Source organism: Marmota monax, unplaced genomic scaffold (assembly GCF_021218885.2).
Source record: "Marmota monax isolate L192 unplaced genomic scaffold, Marmota_monax_Labrador192_F-V1.1 WCK01_AAM20220418_F8-fsc00082, whole genome shotgun sequence".
Classification (NCBI taxonomy): domain Eukaryota; kingdom Metazoa; phylum Chordata; class Mammalia; order Rodentia; family Sciuridae; genus Marmota; species Marmota monax.
In genome coordinates this window covers 3443537-3463741 of record NW_026695207.1, presented here as the reverse complement: position 1 = coordinate 3463741, position 20205 = coordinate 3443537, and the positions used below count along the sequence as shown (strand labels likewise).

The window sequence follows — 20205 nt, the reverse complement described above, 5'->3', positions numbered from 1 at the left end:
GGCCCTTTTGGGAAACGATTTAAACCAGTTAGTAGGCACAGATCACCAGTGTAGATTTTCCAGCTTCACAGAAGAGAAAAACCCAATAAAGTAAAAGAATTCCCAAGGTGGACGTGTGTCAATGAGAAATGTTATGTAAGTACCTTACTGACCTTCGTCATTTCTGAACATTCTTCTGTTAAAGTTTAAAACACTCAATAATCACACAGGCACTAAAAAACCGCTTTCCTGAACTGAACCCTGCCCTGAGGCCCCGTGATGGACCTCAGGGTGACCTCCAGCCAGTAAGAAGGTTAGGAGCTGCCAACACTGACCCATTATTTGTAGTCTACATAGTACTGGCTGCCTTCTTCCAGCAAAAGCTTTGAGCACTGTCGCCTGGGGAACAGACACCTCCAGTCAGGACACCAGTGACCACTAAGATTGAAGCTCTGCTCTCAGAGGAAGCCCTATCTCTGTGCAGCGCCTCTGGCAGAGGATTAAGGCAAAGCACCCGAGTGTGGACTGAAAACAACCACACGCAACAATTACCATCAGACAGGTGCATGTGGGAAACTCATCTTCCCAATAAGAAACACCTATAGAACAGGACACTCAAGTGACCAACAGCAAGCTGCAACAAATCTGTTCAGACCTTTGCTAACAAGAAGAAAAACTCGGACTACATATCAGGTAAGTAAAAAAATCACAGTATAAAATTTAATATACATAATCCAAACTCTTCAACACAGTAAAGATTAGAAAAAAATATTGCAAAAATCAATCAATTACTCTAAAAATTCACACACAAACACATATCTGCCCCACCCCTTAAGAAACTCTCCAAACATAAAATGAACTGGGCCAACAGCACTGACTGCTCTCTGAAAAGTCCTCCAAGGAGGCATCCCTGCCCCACCACAATATCTGCCCCAGGACCCTGGAGAGCTAATGATTCTTAAATGTGGATGAAGGCACACACCCCTGGGTTTGCAGAAGAATGAAGCTGTGCCACAGAGAGAGACCTGTGGGAAGAGCCAAAACTGAAACTCTACTTTCAGAGAACACTCTCTCACCTGGACTGCTCCTGCAAAGGCTGGCGCATTGGAAATGGATGATGTCAGAGCATGTGGTGCTCAGGTGAGAACCTGCCCCTCTAAAACAGCAGCTATGGAGCAGGCAGGTTGGTCCTGAGAGGGGACGATCTTATAAGACATGCGGACAGGAGTGCAACAACAAGTACTGCATGAATGTCACCACTGGGAGTGAAGCAGACTCGCTGCTGCAAGAGCTTTCTTCTCCTGTAATCAGGGGTCCTGGCTGTTGGTCTTAGCCATGAGCTTAAAGCAGAAAAAGGAATAACCGTAATGACCCGAAGTACTCAGGCAACAAGAGACTTTGCAGAAAACACCAAATAGTTTAAAAGAATCTACAAAAAAATTTTACATAAAGAAGCACAGGATGGGGACACGACCACCCATTCCAAGTTGAGAAAACGTTCACAAAGAAACCAGAGAAAGTCATTTTTACACAAAGGCACTAGCAAAAGAAGCATTTGAGAACCCTCGCACAAAGAAACTAGCCCTCAGGTTTAAGGGGCAAACAGCAGCTAAGCATGCCACCAGGGAAAGCACGGTCCATCCTTTTCTTTCTCAGAGATCTGGGAACAGACCACGGCAAGGGACATGTGAGAGTTTGTGTTATCAAACAACCTAGACTCTCATTTTTCCAAGAGTCCTGGCTAAAGCAGGTGTAAATCCAAGTAGGTTAAGACTTCTGACACTTGACCTAAAATGCTTAGAAGTCTGATTCATTAATAGTGAAACTACTAATTATATTTCCCCCAATCCTTTTCACATACCTTCTGAAGCAAAGTACTACCCCAAACATGGTGTGACCATGCAAAAATCATGGTTCGGAAATCTTTTTCCAAGGACAATATATAAAAAAACAAAATAAACACGCTATATTAAATCCTAGTCTAAAGTGCACAACCAGACCAGCCACAGATGAGATGAACCCAACCAAATGAAAGCCAAGTAGTGGACGCTACCTTAGAAACACACGCTTTGTCACTTATAGTTCCACTTGCTTCATACCTGGGAGTGTAGGAAACTGTTAACTTTCTATTCTGAAAACATGACAAGTTTGAATCTTCTTACTATTTGGTATTAAGAAAATATGATGGGGAAAGTGAATGCAAAATGATGTCATTCTATAGAAAATAATATGGAGGGGTCCTCAGGAAAAATATCACCATCCAGCTGCAGACCTAAAAGAACTGAAGCCAGGGTCTCTAAGAGGTATTTATATACCATGTTCACAACATCCAAAAGGTGGAAGAAATCCAAGTATCCACCTGCAGACAAACAGGTAAACAAAATATGGTCCGTATATAAATTACTACTTGGCTTTAAAAAGGAATGAATTTCTGACTACAACACAGATGAGCATTGGTGCTGGGAGCCATTAGCCAAGTAGGTATGACAATTTCCTTGCCAGCGTACCCCATGTTGCTTAGTGGAAGGACTCGTGGAAATAGGACATTTTGCAGTGATATTGTATGTAGGTGACCCTGCTCAAGGACCAGGGCGGATTAGGGCGTTCCCGGTTTAGGTTCCAGGTTTAAGGTTTAAGATTATTCCTGCTGGGAATAGGGCGTATCCTGCTGCCTGAGTTCCCCTTGAGTTCTCAAGGGATTCAGACAGTATTTTTTGGGAGATAGAAGCCCAGTGGATGTGGATTTGGGCAGAGAACGTGGATTTCCCCAGAACATGATTGTAGACGGCTGGTGTGAGTTCGGGAATAAAGAGTTGCTGTTTGAATCTACAAGCTGTGTGGTGGCTCGTAATTGTGTGCCCAGCCAGACTGCGGCATTTGGCGGCCCGTGCGGGGAACTTCTGAAGCTTGGAGGTAAGTGAAATTGCTCGCCCCTGAGGAAGAGCAAAAGAATGGGTGACCATTTCAAAAAAAAAACAGTGCGTTCTTGTTTTGATTTATCTTGTTTTTGTTTCAAGCTGCCTACCCCTAGAAATTTCTCAGGCAAACTGGAAAAAATGGTTGACTAAAGGTTTGAAGTTTGTCGGCCCTGAGGAAGAGAAAATTGATACAACGATTTTTTATTCCATTTTTGTTTCATTCAGTTTCGGTTTTGTTTTGGGTTATCTTATTGGGTTGCGTTATCTTTATAGTAGATTAGAAATTAGTGAAAAACAAACCGAAAAGATGTTAAGTAAATTGTTAGAGGTTCAGACCATGGAGAAAGACATTTTAGATCAAGCAAAAGAGAAGGTCTCTCGAGCTAGTCAGACGGAGGAAGAAAATTTAAAGGAAAAGGGGTTGTTAGGAAAAAGGCCACAACAGGAGGCTGTTACTAACTCCGTTTTATCAAAAGAGGGCGTAATTCAACCAACAGCCCCACCGATGGAGACAGCTGAGTGGCCCTCAAACCCCGTAGTTGATAAATGGGATCCTGAGACAGGACCTCAAAGATTAGCATGCCCTGTACTTGAACAGGCAGGAGGGCAGCGAATTCACCGTGCTTTAGATTTTAAAACAGTGAAGCAATTAAAGGGGGCTGTAACAACCTATGGTCCCCAAGCTCCCTTCACGGTAAGCATGGTCGAGTCCATTACTAACTTGGACATGACGCCAGCAGATTGGGCTAGCATGTGTAAATCTGTACTAAATGGAGGACAATATTTGTTATGGAAGGTTGCCAATGAGGAATTTTGCGCAGAGACAGCTAGGCGAAATGCAGCAGCCGGTTACCCTCAAAGAAATCTAGACATGTTGTTAGGAAAAGGACCTTATGAGGGTCAACGGCAACAAACTGATTATGATCCTGCTATATATGCACAAATTGCTGAAGATGCAGTTAGGGCATGGAAGACTTTACAAGGACATGGAGATTTACAAGGTCAGCTATCTAAGGTAATACAGAGAGCTAATGAACCTTACGCTGACTTTGTAGATAGGATAATTCAAACGGCTGCCAAAATTTTTGGGGATACAGAACAAGCAATCCCATTAATAAAACAACTGGCTTATGACCAAGCAAATCGTTGCTGCAGAGAGGTTATTAGACCATGGAGACATGAAGATTTAAACACATATATTAAATTATGTAGAGATATTAATGAACAAGGGCAAGTCTTGGCAGCTGCAGTACAACAGGCTTTAGATGCCAGGCCAAAAACATGCTATGATTGTGAACAAACAGGACATTTTAAAAGGAATTGCCCCATAGGAGGAGGGTTTAACAAAAGTAGGTATCAAAGGAATAGAATACCGGGTATTTGCCCACGATGCCGTAGAGGGAGACATTGGGCTAATGAATGCCGTTCTCAAACCACCATAGAGGGTACTCCCTTATCAAAAAACGGACAAAGACCAGGTATTTATCCACGATATTGTGGAGAAAGGCATCAGGCTCCATTGCCAAAAAACGGACAGGGGGGCCCAATGCTCCGGGGCCCACAACCAGAAATATATGGGGCAGTGGAGGAACCCAGCAACACCATCAGGGTAGTGCCCAGGACACATTGTCCATTAAATCCCTCATCAGACAAACCCGAGGGAGCGCAGGGTTGGACATCTGCGCCTCTGCCAGAGCAGTATTAACTCCAGAGATGGGAGTTCAAATCATTCCCACAGGAGTAAAAGGACCTCTTCCCCAAGGAACAGTAGGCTTATTATTGGGACGTAGTTCATCTACATTAAGAGGACTTACGATAAGTCCTGGGGTAATTGATCCCGATTATGTAGGTGAAATAAAAATTATAGCTAGTTCTCCAAGAGGTGTATCAGTAATTTCACCTGGAGATAGAATAGCACAGTTGTTAATAATACCCAGCCTACATAATAAATTTCATAGTCATAGTGTAGAAAGAGGTTCCAGGGGATTAGGCTCCACAGGTGTAGATTGGGCTATGTTGTCTTTAAATTTAGATTCTCGCCCAATGCTAAAACTAAATATTCAAGGTCATGAGTTTAATGGGCTACTGGACACAGGAGCTGACCTTAGCATCATATCTCGTCAAGAATGGCCAAAACATTGGCCATTACAACAAGCCACTCAAACGCTTCGTGGCCTAGGAGTGGCGACTAATCCCCATAGAAGTTCTATGATATTAGATTGGAAGGATCCTGAAGGATGTGAAGGAACTATACAGCCATATGTATTGGATCATCTTCCTATAAATTTATGGGGACGAGATGTCCTAGATCAATTAGGTTTGACGTTAACAAATAACATCAATCCTAATGCGCCCACTACTAGGGCTAGACAAGGCTTTAGGAAAGAAAAAAGATTAGGAAAACAAGGGCAAGGTATAGCAGCACCAATACAAATAGATCAAGGAACAGACAGACATGGGTTGGATTTTCAGAAAGGGCCACTGAGACAATCAAAATTACTTGGAAATCAGAAAGACCAGTATGGGTTCCTCAGTGGCCCCTGACTAAAGAAAAGATACAAGCAGCCCATGACCTGGTCAAACAACAATTAGCAGAAGGACATATACAACCTTCTGTATCTCCCCATAATACTCCCATTTTTGTCATCAAAAAGAAATCTGGTAAATGGAGATTATTGCAAGATTTAAGAGCCATTAATAATGAGATGGTTATTATGGGACCTGCTCAATCAGGGATTCCTCAATTGTCTGCTTTGCCAAAAACTTGGCATGTTTTAGCTATAGATATTAAAGATTGTTTTTTTCAATTCCAATTCATCCCAAGGATAGTCCACGTTTTGCATTTACTATCCCTGCATTAAATCATGAAGGTTCTGATCAGAGATATGAATGGAAAGTACTCCCTCAAGGGATGGCTAACAGTCCAACTATGTGTCAAATATATGTTAACAAAGCAATCCAGCCACTTAGAAATCAAAATCCTGAACTACAAGTATTTCACTATATGGATCATGTATTATTGGCACATAAAGATAAAAACATATTGCTGGAATGTTATGCCACACTTACAAACTAATTAAAGAATTATAATCTAGAGATAGCAATAGATAAAGTACAATTAAATTTTCCAATTAATTATTTAGGAGTTCTATTATCCTCAACCATGGTCCGTCCACCAAAAATTCAAATACGAGTAGATCAACTCAAATCACTTAATGACTTTCAAAAGTTATTGGGAGACATAAATTGGATAAGGCCTTATCTAGGTATACCAACAGGAGAGTTGGGACCTTTATTTGATATTCTAAAAGGTCCATCAGATCCAAATTCACCCCGCATGTTAACTCCTAAAGCAAGAAAGGCATTAAAAATTATTGAAACATATATGGAAAATATACATTTGGATAGAATTGATATGTTTGCCTTTATTATTTATTGTACTACCAACAAAAAATATTCCTACAGGAGTATTTTGGCAAGAAGGTCCATTATTGTGGATACATTTATCTTATTCTCCTAACACTATTCTTACTAGGTATCCTGAGGCTGTAGGACAATTAATACTCAAAGGAATAAGAGCAGCAAAGGGAGTGTTTGGAATTTCTCCCAATAAAATTATTACTCCATATACTATGGATCAAATTGATGAGTTAGCTAATGAGTTAAATACTTGGGCAATAATCATGTGTAAATCTAATGTTTCATTTGATAATCATTTACCATCTAATCCTTTGTTGTCTTTTTGGTCTAAGCATCCTGTAGTTTTTCCTAAAATGACAAGAAAAACACCTATCATGAATGCTCCAAATATATTCACTGATGGGTCAAATAATGATACAGCAGCAGTAGTTACCCCTGATCAAACTTTTACATTTTTAGTACCCAAACAATCAGCTCAAAAGGTAGAGCTTAATGCAGTTTTACAAGCTTTTTTGATGTTTAAAGATTCTGTATTTATTTTCTGATAGTCAGTATGTAGTTAATGCTATAGTATCTCTTGAAGATGCTGGTAGGATTTCACCTTCTACTGTTTTCTCTTTGTTTTCCACTATACAAAGTCTAATCTGGGACAGAAAAGATCCATTCTTTATAGGGCATATTAGGGCACATACAGGATTGCCTGGAGCCCTTAGTTTAGGCAATGATTTAGCAGATAAAACTACACATGACATACATATTTTCTCTACATTTGAAGAAGCTACAAATTTTCATAAAAGGTTTCATGTTAATGCTAATACTTTACAAAAGCGTTTTAAAATAACTAAGGAACAAGCCAGACATATAATAAAACAATGTCAAAATTGTGTGACATTTTTACCACAAGTTAATCTTGGAGTCAATCCTAGAGGACTGATACCTAACCATATTTGGCAGATGGACGTCACACACTTGCCAGAATTTGGAAAATTAAAATATTTACACGTTACAGTCGACTTCTGGATTTTTGATGGGCTCCCTTCATGCCGGAGAAAAAACTAAAGATGTTATAGCTCATTGCTTACAAAACTTTGCCACTGTGGGCGTTCCTAAACAGTTAAAAACCGATAATGGTCCTGGCTATACCTCTACCTCTTTTAAACAATTTTGCTCATCATTTGGTATTACTCATATAACAGGAATCCCATACAATCCACAGGGACAAGGCATAGTTGAAAGAGCTCATCAAATTATTAAAACGTACCTATTAAAGCAAAAAGAGGGAATTGGAAGGGGGTATATATCCCCCAAAGATAAACTTAAAATAACGCTTTTTACTCTAAACTTTTTAAATTTGGATTCATCAGGACTTAGTGCTGCGGAAAGGCATATGTATCCAAAAAATGTACATAAGCCTAAAGTACTTTGGAAACATATTCTAACAAGACAATGGAAAGGTCCTGACCCAGTGATTGTCTGGAGTTGGGGGTCTGTTTGTGTTTTTCCACAGGGAGAACAGCAGCCAATTTGGATTCCAGAGAGATTAAGTAAAACAATTTCTACAGATCGAAAAGAAGATGATTTGACTCAAATCTATAACAGCTGATATCCAGAACTCCAGCTTGGCCATTCTTACATCTGCGACAGTGATTAACCAGGATGCTTTTTTCAATAGCTATTTTATTATTGGATTTTTCCACATCATAAGGTTCTATTTTTATTTTTTGAGCTCATACAAACCTAGGTTAATGTTTTTCTGATCAGTTTTATTTTTTGACTGTGGAGTTTTTAAACATTGCAATGGAGATTTCACCTAGGTAAAGGTACAAGGCCTTTACTATTTTCTTATGTGTTGTACGTTTGTGTGCACATTTGTGTTTTGTGTTGTATGTCTGTATGTGCGTATGTCCATATTTCTTATGAGGAGCGCTAATGAAAAAATGGATCCGAATTATTATTATTTTTTTTATTCACGTGATTTAAATGGTTTAATTTAAATTAGGTAAACAGCTGTTAAGGATTGTTTTTAAAGTAGGTTAACAGATCTGTTTGTTTACTTTCACCTTTCCTTTTCATTATATTTAATAATTCTTTTCAGGATAATGTCTTTTTAGCATCATTGCCAGAATTCCTATCTTCATCCCAGTGCCGGTGAAGACAAAGATAAAACCAAACTACAGCTTCTATGATAGCTATCACAGTAAGCTGTATAAACTGATGCATCAATGAATATAACTCAACAAGTAATGCTCAATCAAGGAGTCAACTTACTTTGGGAGGAAACGGATTTTGGGAGGAAATGGACATATTGATAGATTCCTCTGCTTTGAACTGCTTGCAGAACTTGCCTGGACTATGTAACTATCGTTTGGTGCAGCGAATTGTGGTAATGATGGCATATCTTTGCTGATGGTGTCACTAGTGATGCAATTTTTATTTCCTTGCCAGCGCACCCCATGTTAATTGTGGTAGTGCTGACATATCTTTGCTGATGGTGTCACCAGTGATGCAATTTTTCCCAAGGAGCCGTCAATTGGCTTGGTGTCGTGGCATTTCTGTATCCTCCTCCCTTCTGCTAGTGATGGTCTAAAATTTGGGGGCCAATGGCTATATGCTGGACCGGTAGTCAGTGACGGGTATGATCCAATTGCAGTGGTATCAACCTAAGACAGGAGGCTGACGCCTAAAGGTCAGTTTTTCCCATGACGGGTAAGAACCATATGTTGAATTGGACAACATACCAGGCACGGTCCTTAAGCCACATTGCTTGTTGTTTAATTAATCAGAAGGGGGGAGATGCTGGGAGCCATTAGCCAAGTAGGTATGACAATTTCCTTGCCAGCGTACCCCATGTTGCTTAGTGGAAGGACTCGTGGAAATAGGACATTTTGCAGTGACATTGTATGTAGGTGACCCTGCTCAAGGACCAGTGCGAATTAGGGCGTTCCCGGTTTAGGTTCCAGGTTTAGGGTTTAAGATTATTCCTGCTGGGAATAGGGCGTATCCTGGTGCCTGAGTTCCCCTTGAGTTCTCATGGGATTCAGACAGTATTTTTTGGGAGATACAAGCCCAGTGGATGTGGATTTGGGCAGAGAACGTGGATTTCCCCAGAACATGATTGTAGACGGCTGGTGTGAGTTCGGGAATAAAGAGTTGCTGTTTGAATCTACAAGCTGTGTGGTGGCTCGTGATTGTGTGCCCAGCCAGACTGCGGCATTTGTGCCCAGCCAGACTGTGGCACATTGGGTGCTCTGTAAGGTACAGAATTCAGCTACAGAAAGACAAACATATGACTCTATTTCTATGAGGTAGCCAGAGCAGAAAAACTGCCACAGACAGAAATCAGAACGGTGGCTGCTAGGGTGAGAGAGGGGCCATGCTAACGGGCCCAGAGTTGGCTTTGCAAGATGAAGAATTCTAGAGATAATGGTGGACATGGCCGCACAATAACATGCACTTACAAATGGTGAATATGACAAACTTTATGTTCTGTGTATGTCAACACAATAAAATTTTTAAAAAATAAATCAGTTTGGTTAGGATCTAACAATTTTCCAATTTACACAAAAATGAGAAAAGCTGCTTGTTTTGAAGTCCCATATTTCACAACATATGACAAATTCATTAAGGAAGTGTTTTAACTGAAACACGTCACTTTAGGAGTCCTGGTTATAGGTTACAGATATAAACAAATGCCCAGGAAGAGATCTACAGAACATAAACCGTAGCAAAAAAAACAAAAAAAACCTCAATTACGTACCTTCACTTTTCTCCAACAGAGAGGCTATGACTGCTTCATCCTCGATGGGGTTCAGCGAGCATGTTGAGTACACCATCCTCCCACCCTCTGCCAGCTGCTCAGCTCCTCGGGTGGCAATCCGTAGCTGTAAGCTAAAGGTTGACATCAGGTCACCATAAGACTGAATATACCCACAGGGCACAGATATTGTAAGCACACATTTACTATGTCAGTTATAGATTTTTACGGCATAGTTATAATTTTAAAAAGGGGCTGGGGGTGAAGCTCAAGTGTACAGCACTTGCCTAGCATGCATGAGGCCCTGGGTTCCATCTGCAGCATCACAAAAAAAAAAAAAAAAAAAGAAACCAAAAAGCAAACAATCCTCCCCTCCAAATAAAGAACTTTTTAAGTTTATCAGTATAAACTTACATGTGCTGTTTTTGTTGGTCAAAAAAAAAAGGGGGGCACCTATTTATGTTTTTTCTATTTTATTAACCTTTCCTACCATGTCAGTAAGCAAAGACAAAGCTAATACTGGAATTGAAAATAACAGGTGAATTTCATTATTTAAAAGCCTCCACATTTGAAGAAATACGTGCTTTTTCAATGTAGAAACTGTCCTTTCATTGACTCTTATCCAAATGCTTGCTTCCATTTCACACACACACAAAATGCCAATAAGTATTTGGTAGAGAAACAAAACTACCTATTAAAGTCATTTGTGGTGAATTTTCATTAGATCATCCACAGTTCTGTTTAAAAATGTGTGATTTTTCATGTTAAAAGTACAATCTAAGCTGTTTAAAACAGGTATTTAAAAATCCCTATGTAGAACACCGAGTTATCATTTCAGTTTGAAATTAACTTTTTACTTAAGATTTTTTCCAAGTTAAGTATTTTTCTATTTCTAAAATGTCAGAACATTAAGCAAACTAATAACTCAACATGAAAAAACAAAACAGAGAAAAAAGATGGGAAGACCACGAAGATGGAAAATGTCATTCAAGGAAAAACGCATGTTTGAAATGTTCTGGAAAAATGTTATAAAAATGTTCTTTAATACACGTGTATCTGAAATACACACAACTTTCTGCTAACCTTGAAAAGTTTTAAATAAGCCCAACTTCTGACACATAAGCAAACTCTCAAGAGGCAGCATCAAATCTCACTTGCCAAAGCTGAACTCTGTACTCAAGTCCTGGGTGCTCAGCCACATCATTTCACATGTCACTGAGGGCAACTAGGTACCAGCTTACTAACCCATGCAGCTGCAAGCTGTTTAAGGTGGTCCACTTCTTCCAAACATCAATGTTTTTCCTCATAGTGCCATCTCCGCTGGAAAGAAGATATTTGAGAGCTTGATACTGCACAGATTAATCAATGACTGAAGTGTAATGGCATGTATACTCAAGATGGTTAACACAACAGGCATTACTACGAAAACCAATTAGAAAACAATCTGCGTTCTTATCAGCACAACCAACTTTCCATGTCTGTTTTAGGGACACTCTAATAGCATTATACTTCAATTTTTAATCCAAAAAGGAAGTAACAGACTAGAACAAGAAACCTCATTCAACTCCTAGAGCAATTTCCTTGCTTCCATCTGGGAGAAACACAGGTTGGATAACCCTTAAATGAAAAGCTTAGAAGAAGTATTCGGGATTTGTTTGGACTTTTAAATATGGGCTTTCTGCCCTCTTAATAACATACCTACCTACAAGGGACATCACACAGAACCCGGTCATAGAAGAGAACCTCTTTCCTTCCATCCACATCTATGGTGAGTCTAGGTATGCTGGATGCGTCATGGTTGACCACCATGATGCAGGGACTGCTCAACCTTTTGGCTTGATGAACAAGCAGATAGCAGCGTTTGTTGTCCACATCATTAGCAATCACAAATCCCTCTGCGAACATAAAACTGCAGTTGTCATGTGAGATACAGCAGAAGTTGAATTATTCACTGAAACACACTGTTGGCAAGCGAGAGGCAGCGATGTGTCAACCTAAGACCTGAGGTCAAGACTTTCTAACAGCATTTAAGGGGTCCCAAAAAAGAAGCCAAGTGGTTCTGCATGGATTTTATGGACCCATGAAATTTCAAACTCTCAAGATTAATTTGTTCAAAAATTATTCTCTTTGTACCAATTACTATGCCAACAATGTCTTTTCTGTGATAAGCAACTATTAATTACAAAGGAAGATGAGGAGAGAAGTAAAGGAACCACCCATCAGGGGTTAAAATATTGCACAGGGCTTTGATAGATGGACGAATGGGCTCCTGGAGTAGGGTATTAACATTTGAATGCATAAACTGTCCTGAGGCACCCAACTGGTCAACCAAGCTAAGAAACACTGCCTGGAAGTTTATTGCAAGCTGCCTCTGCTCATATCTGATTCCTCTCATGCCTCCAGCAAAAGGACAAATATGCTCAATAACATTTATCATCAGGATCATTGTTTAAAATATGAAATGCAAAACATCAATAATACAAAGAGGAGAAACTGCTCCTACCGGTACAACCAAGGCTCTTTATGACTGATTTGGAGAAAACAAAATCAGTGAAGTAAATAAGACTTCTTAACAAAAAAACCTCTGAACAATATAAGAAGGCTTAAGAAAACACCATATATATGCAGTAAACCAAACTGGAGCAGTTGTCTCAAAAGGACGGAGCCAGAGACTAAGGTGGCTTAACAAGCTCTATGGAAAGTATTCTGTCTTGTGCTTCTTTAAAGAACCCTGGTAAAGGGGTACTAGCGCTACTCTGATACCAGCTTCCACTTCTCGAGCATTCCTCAGTCTTACAGTACTCCTGCAAGGTGAGCCCTGACATTCAGTTTCAAATGTGATGTCTAAAACTGCCACACAACTTGTCAATAAAAAGTGGAGTATCTGTACCTAGAGAGCCTGGCAGCAGCTCTGACCACACCTCACAGCCACCCACATGACGTGAGTCAACAGACAACGGGGGAATGGTACCACTGAAATTTCAAACGACATAGGCCTAACCAAAGACACTATTGCTCTTAAAGAAAACTCATACAATCCTAAAAAAAAGGACCCTCCAAATCATGAATGTGGGATTGCGAACTCTTGAGGACACTGTTCAAAAATGCTCAGCTCCACCTTCGCTTAATAGAAAACTCATCTGTGTGTCCGAAAGATTTCAAGGCCCAGCAAGCAGGCAATGCTAGGTCTCTTCCTCAGCTATGAACCAAGATAGCTCCTACCCCTTCTAAACAAGCCCAGGGAGTACCTGGAAAGGGAACACTCATGTCAGCATGCAGCATTTCAATCAACTGCGTGGTCTTTGATCCAGGTGCTGCACACATATCTAAGATCTGTTGAAAAGCAAGAAAATTATGGTTGATTTCAAAAAAATCAAATATTTTACATTAAATTTAAAACAAATTTCGTTATTCTAGTATTTTGATTTCTAATTCAAGAATACACTTTTTTAATGGAATGAATCTACAGCATATCCTATGTCACTTATAGAAATCCCATAATAGCTAATGCCTGACTACCATCCCCCCACCAATTCCAGACAGGAACAGAATGGCACCAGAAACCAATGAAAGCAATTAATTAAAGATGAACAGCAAGAATCACTAGAGCAGAGAACACCCTAGACTCAAACCTCAGCCCAATCACTTGTCTCTGTAACCCTGGGCCAGACTACTTGGTTTCTTCCTCCTTTCTTTGCTTCATCTGGGAAAACAGATAGTGACGGCATCTTCCTTCACAGGATTGTGTGGGTGATAAAAGGAATTAATTTATACCAAGAGTACTGGACAATGTTTGGCATATGAGCTCACTGTGATTTTCAATGTGACTTGACTAATCAAGATCACTGAAGATAATCTGTATAGTAAATAAAGGGGTACTAGCGCTACTCTGATACTAGCTTCTACTTCTCGAGCATTCCTCAGTCTTACAGTACTTACTAAATTTTTAAAAGGGGGAAAACAGTCATCTGACTTGTGCAAATTAAATAGGACTTAAAAGTATAAAAAACCTAAAATACATGCCATTCTCTATCCAAAGTGGAAAAAAAAATAAGATTACATATTTTCAACAAAACAAACAGGCATGACAACGCGATGAGCTACTGGCCCCATCTGTTCAGGTACATACCTTATGATGTGGCTGAACGTTAAGCAGCAGCGGTGGGATCATGCTGACGGCTTCCTGTCGGCTGATGTTTCCCTTGAGGGAGAAAAATCAGCAACCATGATAAAAATGGCAAGAGTTTCAACACTGGGCATTGTACCAAATGCAACAGGAAAAGATCATGCAATTTTACACAGAAAAGAAATTACACCATTACACAGGATATTAAATGAGAACAGATTTTTATACTTGTAGATAAGTTGCTACTGATGGCTAATTAAGAATGAATATTAGAAATTCAGGTGTAATACTAAATTTTATTACAGCCCAACTCCTCTTCTTCAGAAAGCACAAGGGGGTTGGCTGAGCAGCTCTCAAAGGTGGACCTGCTATGCAATACTGCAAGCACCGACTTTGCACAGGACAGAACATTCTGTCAGGCAAGTCTTCCTTCTTGACTAAAGTCTAACCTCTATTTTTTGATCCTGCTATTTTCAGTAACCATCCATGTCAATTTTCTATTCCTCACAACTGCCTTTCAAAGTCACTGCTCTCCTCTTCATTCTTTGGACAACTGATATCCAAAACTCCTCACTAACTGCAGTCCTCACACCTTCTCAAGGGGGCATGTGACAGGTGGATGATGTTCAGATACAGTCCTGCTGCTTGTAGGTCAGCACTGCCTCCACCACAGACGAACAGCCTGGAAGCTCTGCCAGCTGCAGGCGGCGCCTGCTGCACACGACTCCTGCCTCTGGCCTGGACTGCAGGCCAGCAGCCACCACTCACCTTCCACCCAGGAATCCATCAGTCAGAGCCTACTCTTAGCTTGTACCTGCAGCTTTCACCTCCTGGTTTATGACCAGCAGTGAGTCTGTGGAGACTCTCTGAATCTTGATTTACTCACTAGACACACTGATGCCAAGCTTTTGGGTTACTCTGGAGTTCTGATAAGTCTGCCTTCTGTTTCTATCCAAGTTTTCAAATAAAGCATTAAGTAGAATGGGGACATCAGGCCCTTGACTACAGACATCCAGCACTTAGTCACCTGAATCACAAACACCCTGAAGAGGTTCTGCAGCCAGCTCTGAGTATCCTAGAGGGTACCAATGTTTATTTTGAGAGCTCTCATCACACTGGCTCCTGATCAGAACACTCAACAGGATCCTTACCAGTTGCCACGCTGACTTCCCATCTCCTCCACCTCCCAGAGCTGCCAAAACCTGGCAGTTCAAAACTTACCCCATGTAACACAGTGATCCCGACAAAGCTTCTGCTCTATTCACCTGTTCAGTGCACACCTGAACAGTGTGCAACTGTTTCATAACAGTTTTGCTTATCCTTACTGGATTTACCCTCTAGATTAAAAGCTGATGAAGGGGGCTGGGGATGTGGCTCAAGCGGTAGTGCGCTCGCCTGACATGCGTGCGGCCTGGGTTCGATCCTCAGCACCACATACAAACAAAGATGTTGTGCCAGCCGAAAACTAAAAAAAATAAATATTTAAAAAATTCTCTCTCTCTCTCTTAAAAAAAAAAAAAAAAAAAAAAAAAAAAAAGCTGATGAAGGTGTATGTAGCAGCACTTAGTCTTCGTTAATATTCAGGAAGGAATACCCGGGAGGAAAAGCCAGGCAAACGTAAGTCCAGTTTAACAGTGTACAGAAAGGTCACATTAGTAGAAAATGGCTAAGAATCAAGTAGAAGTAAGAACTGAACGAGGTGAGTGGCATCCCAATTGTTTAAGGCTTCAGGGAAGAGACTTGGAAAGCACAATATTTCCATAAGCTCATAGTGAAAAAGAAAGAAACATAACCTGGTGATGCACGCACGCTGAACTGGTCAAAAAGAAGTACACTGGAAAAGAGGAAACCTGGGCCCTGACTTTACATGTGAAACTAAGAAATTTCAAACCAATAAAAAGGAAATAGCAAAGTTTATGCCAACTATACGGGTACTCATTTAACTACTGCATGAGGGAAAACTATTCTATTGGGGTAAGTTGATTCTTAAGAAAATCAGTCATTAAGTGAACTGAGTTGAAGGAAATGTGCAGCAGCAAAAAAACTGAGAAGAACATCTCTTGAGAACCAAAGATATACCCAGGTGTTTATACTTTCTGGCAAAGGTATAGGAGCTCTGTGTGGGAAGAGACAATAGAAATGATTAACACTGAGATCAAGTCTTACTTTTTAACAAAAAACAGGTTTTTTTTAAAAAAATCCTTTTGTCACACATTTGTCAGATGTGATGGTACACACGTGTAATCCCAGGAATTTGAGAGGCTGAGGCAAAAGGATCACTAGTTCAAAGCCAGCCTCAGCAACTTCGCAAGACCCTGTTTCAAAATTAAAAACATAAAAAGGGCTGGGGATGTGGCCGAGTGTTTACGCATCCCTGGATTCAATTCCTGGTACAAAAAATAAAATAAACCCTATACTCTACTAATATGGCCCCCAAAACCTATTATTTTACGTCTACAACAGGAAAGTAGAAGGTGCTGGGAGTGGATTAAGCAGTGGTCTCATACGTGATACTACCTTTGTCCAAGTTGTACAAATCCACAAGAGGAGGCAATAGATCAAAATGACACCTTTGACTCACATCCTTACTAAATTTCATAATCAACAAAATCCACGTTAGGGGAAAGGTCAGAAACCAAAGCTGGGCACACACTTATGGGTGTCCTTACAGTGCGCACTATCTACCCATGGCTCCCAGTGACAAGCACAATACAAATCTGACCATGATACATTTCTGCACTGAATGCTTTAAGGAAACCAACAATCCAGAGAGACCTACTTACAGATTCGGTTTCGCTAACCAGGAACTGATGAAACCTTTCCAACTGTGGAGATTTTCTCAAGATTTTCCGACTTAAATTTGTGTGCCAGGCAAGTTCTTCAGGATACCTGAATGAAAAGAAAGTAAACAGCTGTGGACTACACACTGACGTGCTTTCCTGACAACCGCTTTCTTCTACAGACCACAGGCCAAAGGACGATCCCCGTTGGTTTTACTTGCTCATGCACATCCATCTGCTCTCTCAAATGCACTTGGGAACACTCACTAATGTCATTGGGCATGAGGAGTGTTTAAGGAGACCACAGCCTTGTAAGAAAGTGGTGCACTGTGGGTGGTGTGAGAAACATGTGTATGTTACTATAAAATTACAATGGTAAATTCTCTACCTCTGAGCTACATCCCCAGCCCTGATTAGGTCTTTTTAAAAATATGATTTTCTTTTCAATTTTCTTAAAATTTGTTTTAGTTAGTTATACATGACAGTAGAAGGCATTTATGTACTTTGACGTATCGTACATAGATGGGATATAATTTCTCACTTTTCTGAGTGTACATGTTGTAGAATCATATTGGTCATGAAGTCACATATACACATAAAGTAAATAACATAATGCTTCATTCTACTATCATTCCTACCCCCACATTCCCTTCCCTCCCCTCATTTCCCTCCATCTAATCTAAGGTAATGCTATTCTTCTCTAGTGTCCCCCACATTATTGTAAATTAGCATCCGCATATTAGAGAAAACATTTGGCCTTTGGTTTTGTGGGACTGGCTTATTTTGCTTAGCATGATATTTTCCAACTCCAACCATTTACTGGTAAATACCATAATTTCACTCTTCTTTACAGCTAAGTAATATTCCATTAAATATATATACCACATTTTCTTTATCCATTCATCTATTGAGGAACACCTAGATTGGTTCCATAGCCTAGCTATTATGAATTGATTTTTATTATTTAGAAAACAAAATAATGTGCTAAAATGTTTAATATACCAAAAACCATTTTTTTCACCAACCCCCGCAACAAGGCATTAATTTAAATTCCTAGGTTCACTGTAAATCACACCGATCTAAGAATAAAGCATCTCCTGCCAATTCTGTGAATATATCTGTACTTTATATAAATAATGACATCACTGATAAGAAAAGATATGCTTTTTAAATTTGACCTGCACCTAGCCCCTAATCTACAACTACCCAAAGAGTATGCTATGACACAGTAAGTACCACACTCAATCTAATATCAAGCCATGCACAACATGTCATGTGGCAATAAATCTCACTGTGGCTCTGAGTCTGAGGTGTAATAATAATGTGCTCAATTTAACAATGCAGGGTCACAATGGTTCTGTACATCAAACTGCAGTCAGAGCAGCAACCAAAAAAATGAAAACGAAACATCTGGCAAACATAAATACATGTGACTAATTTGAAACTGATATGTTGAGAGAAACAAACTTAGGCCTTAAAATTCAAAACACCGTTTGGGAGACAGAATGACTCTCACTCAACTACAGACAAGCACAGTGCCTTTCTTGGAGGCATCGGAACTGCCTTTTCCTATATATGATGTTCATTCAACAAAGTGAGAAAGGGGCTGTTGAATGTCAAAAGAGCTGAAAAAAACAAGTTTGACTGTGGCTTGCAGAGAACAATAAAAAACAGCAAAACTTATTTACAACCCATGGTTTCTCAGTTTGTTGGAACCTGCAGCAGAAAATGACCACAATGACTGGCCCCGAGAACACACCCGTCCCTATGGAGGCAAGCTTAACCAACCTAACTGCCAAGATAAGACAAAAATGCTGTTATCTTCAAAACCTCCTCTACCCCATACCTGCACTCCTAGACAGAGGCTTAAGGAACAAATGTTTTCAGTTGATTCTATGAAGTGGCAAATCCATGCACAACTAAAAACGCCAGTCTCCATTTGAAGAAATGCATAAGAGTCATTACCATCAATCACATTTTCAAATCAAGGGAAGAGAAATCTTCAAGAGGAGAAAAACTGGATACCATGAAGGCCACCTTACTAAGCAAAGCCATAACCATGGCAGCTGAAAAAATCTTTGTTTTCCACTGACATTAGTGACCACCAACAGCAGTCCAAAATCTGAGTCATCTACCTGCACTATACTCTTCAATTTTTAACTGAAAATCTGACTAAAATTTGTAACAAAAATAAAAAACATTGATTTTTGTATTGCAGAAATGTACTCTATGATGGTGATATTTCATTTTGATCTTGGCTGCACGTATGTTTTAGTATGTGACCATTCCACATTCATTCAAAACGTATGTGCTATGCATATCTGTGTTACCAACACTGAAAATCCAAATGGCTAGAGAAAGAAAAGCAAGCAAAGCTAAACTCCATGACTAATGAAACCTGACGCCAGTATATGATTACTAAAGCCAGGCACAGTGGTACTTGCCAGTAATCCCAATAACTTGGGAGGAGGATCTAAAGTTTGAGGCCAGCCTCAACAATTTAGCAAGGGACCTAAACAACTTAGTGAGACCCTGAGACTCAAAATAAAAATTAGAGGGCATGGGATGTGGCTCAATGGCAAAGTGCCTCCTCTGGGTTCAATCCCCAATACCAAACACCACCACCACCACCCCATTTCAATACTCCAAAGTCTCAAAAGTTGCCAGAAAACACTTGTTAAATTCATCCTCATGCAGCAATTACTTAAAATGTTTGTGGTTTTCTTGGTGGGAATTCTCAATATCTCAAACTCAACCTTAAATACAGAACAATCACAATCTGCTTTGACAACTTTTATAAGTTAACCCAGGGCTGGGCATCTCCAGATTGTTCAAGTATCCCAGACATTTCACAAGACTCCTGGGTCCTGCAGGAGCTGCCCTCGCTGGTCTGGCCGCTCTGCGAGTGCGTTCGCGCATCCTGTGCTGTGGGAACAGGGGATCCCCTTCACACAACTGAAACCAGAACAGGTAACCTACAGACCCCCCGCCCCGCCCCCCGCAAGTACAGAAGGCGCTGCACTGGCACTGTGAGAAAAAGTGCTGCAGACCAGCTCTGCAGGTAAAGTCTGGGCTGGGGCGCGACATGATCCATCACTTCTGTCAGACTGAGTCTGTCTTTTTTCTGAATGAATGTGGTGTAGCCACTTTGCAATAATTCTGAGGTGAGAAAACAAAGGCTGTAAATGGAAACAAGAGTGGTAACATCAAGGAAGAAAAGATACTGGA

The 20205-nt window shown here is 40.2% G+C and overlaps 1 protein-coding gene across 1 annotated transcript in view; it reads right to left on the bottom strand.

Moving 5' to 3' along the window:
• Nsun2 (NOP2/Sun RNA methyltransferase 2) overlaps nucleotides 1-20205 on the bottom strand; it is a 33208-nt gene that overhangs the window by 11748 nt on the left and 1255 nt on the right. The window contains exons 4-9 of the mRNA XM_046430363.2: nucleotides 16981-17086; nucleotides 14201-14272; nucleotides 13320-13404; nucleotides 11774-11966; nucleotides 11317-11391; nucleotides 10075-10205 (exon numbers count right to left, since the gene is read on the bottom strand). Coding sequence (XP_046286319.1) covers nucleotides 10075-10205; nucleotides 11317-11391; nucleotides 11774-11966; nucleotides 13320-13404; nucleotides 14201-14272; nucleotides 16981-17086 — 662 coding nt within the window. The remainder of the gene's footprint in view (nucleotides 1-10074; nucleotides 10206-11316; nucleotides 11392-11773; nucleotides 11967-13319; nucleotides 13405-14200; nucleotides 14273-16980; nucleotides 17087-20205) is intronic.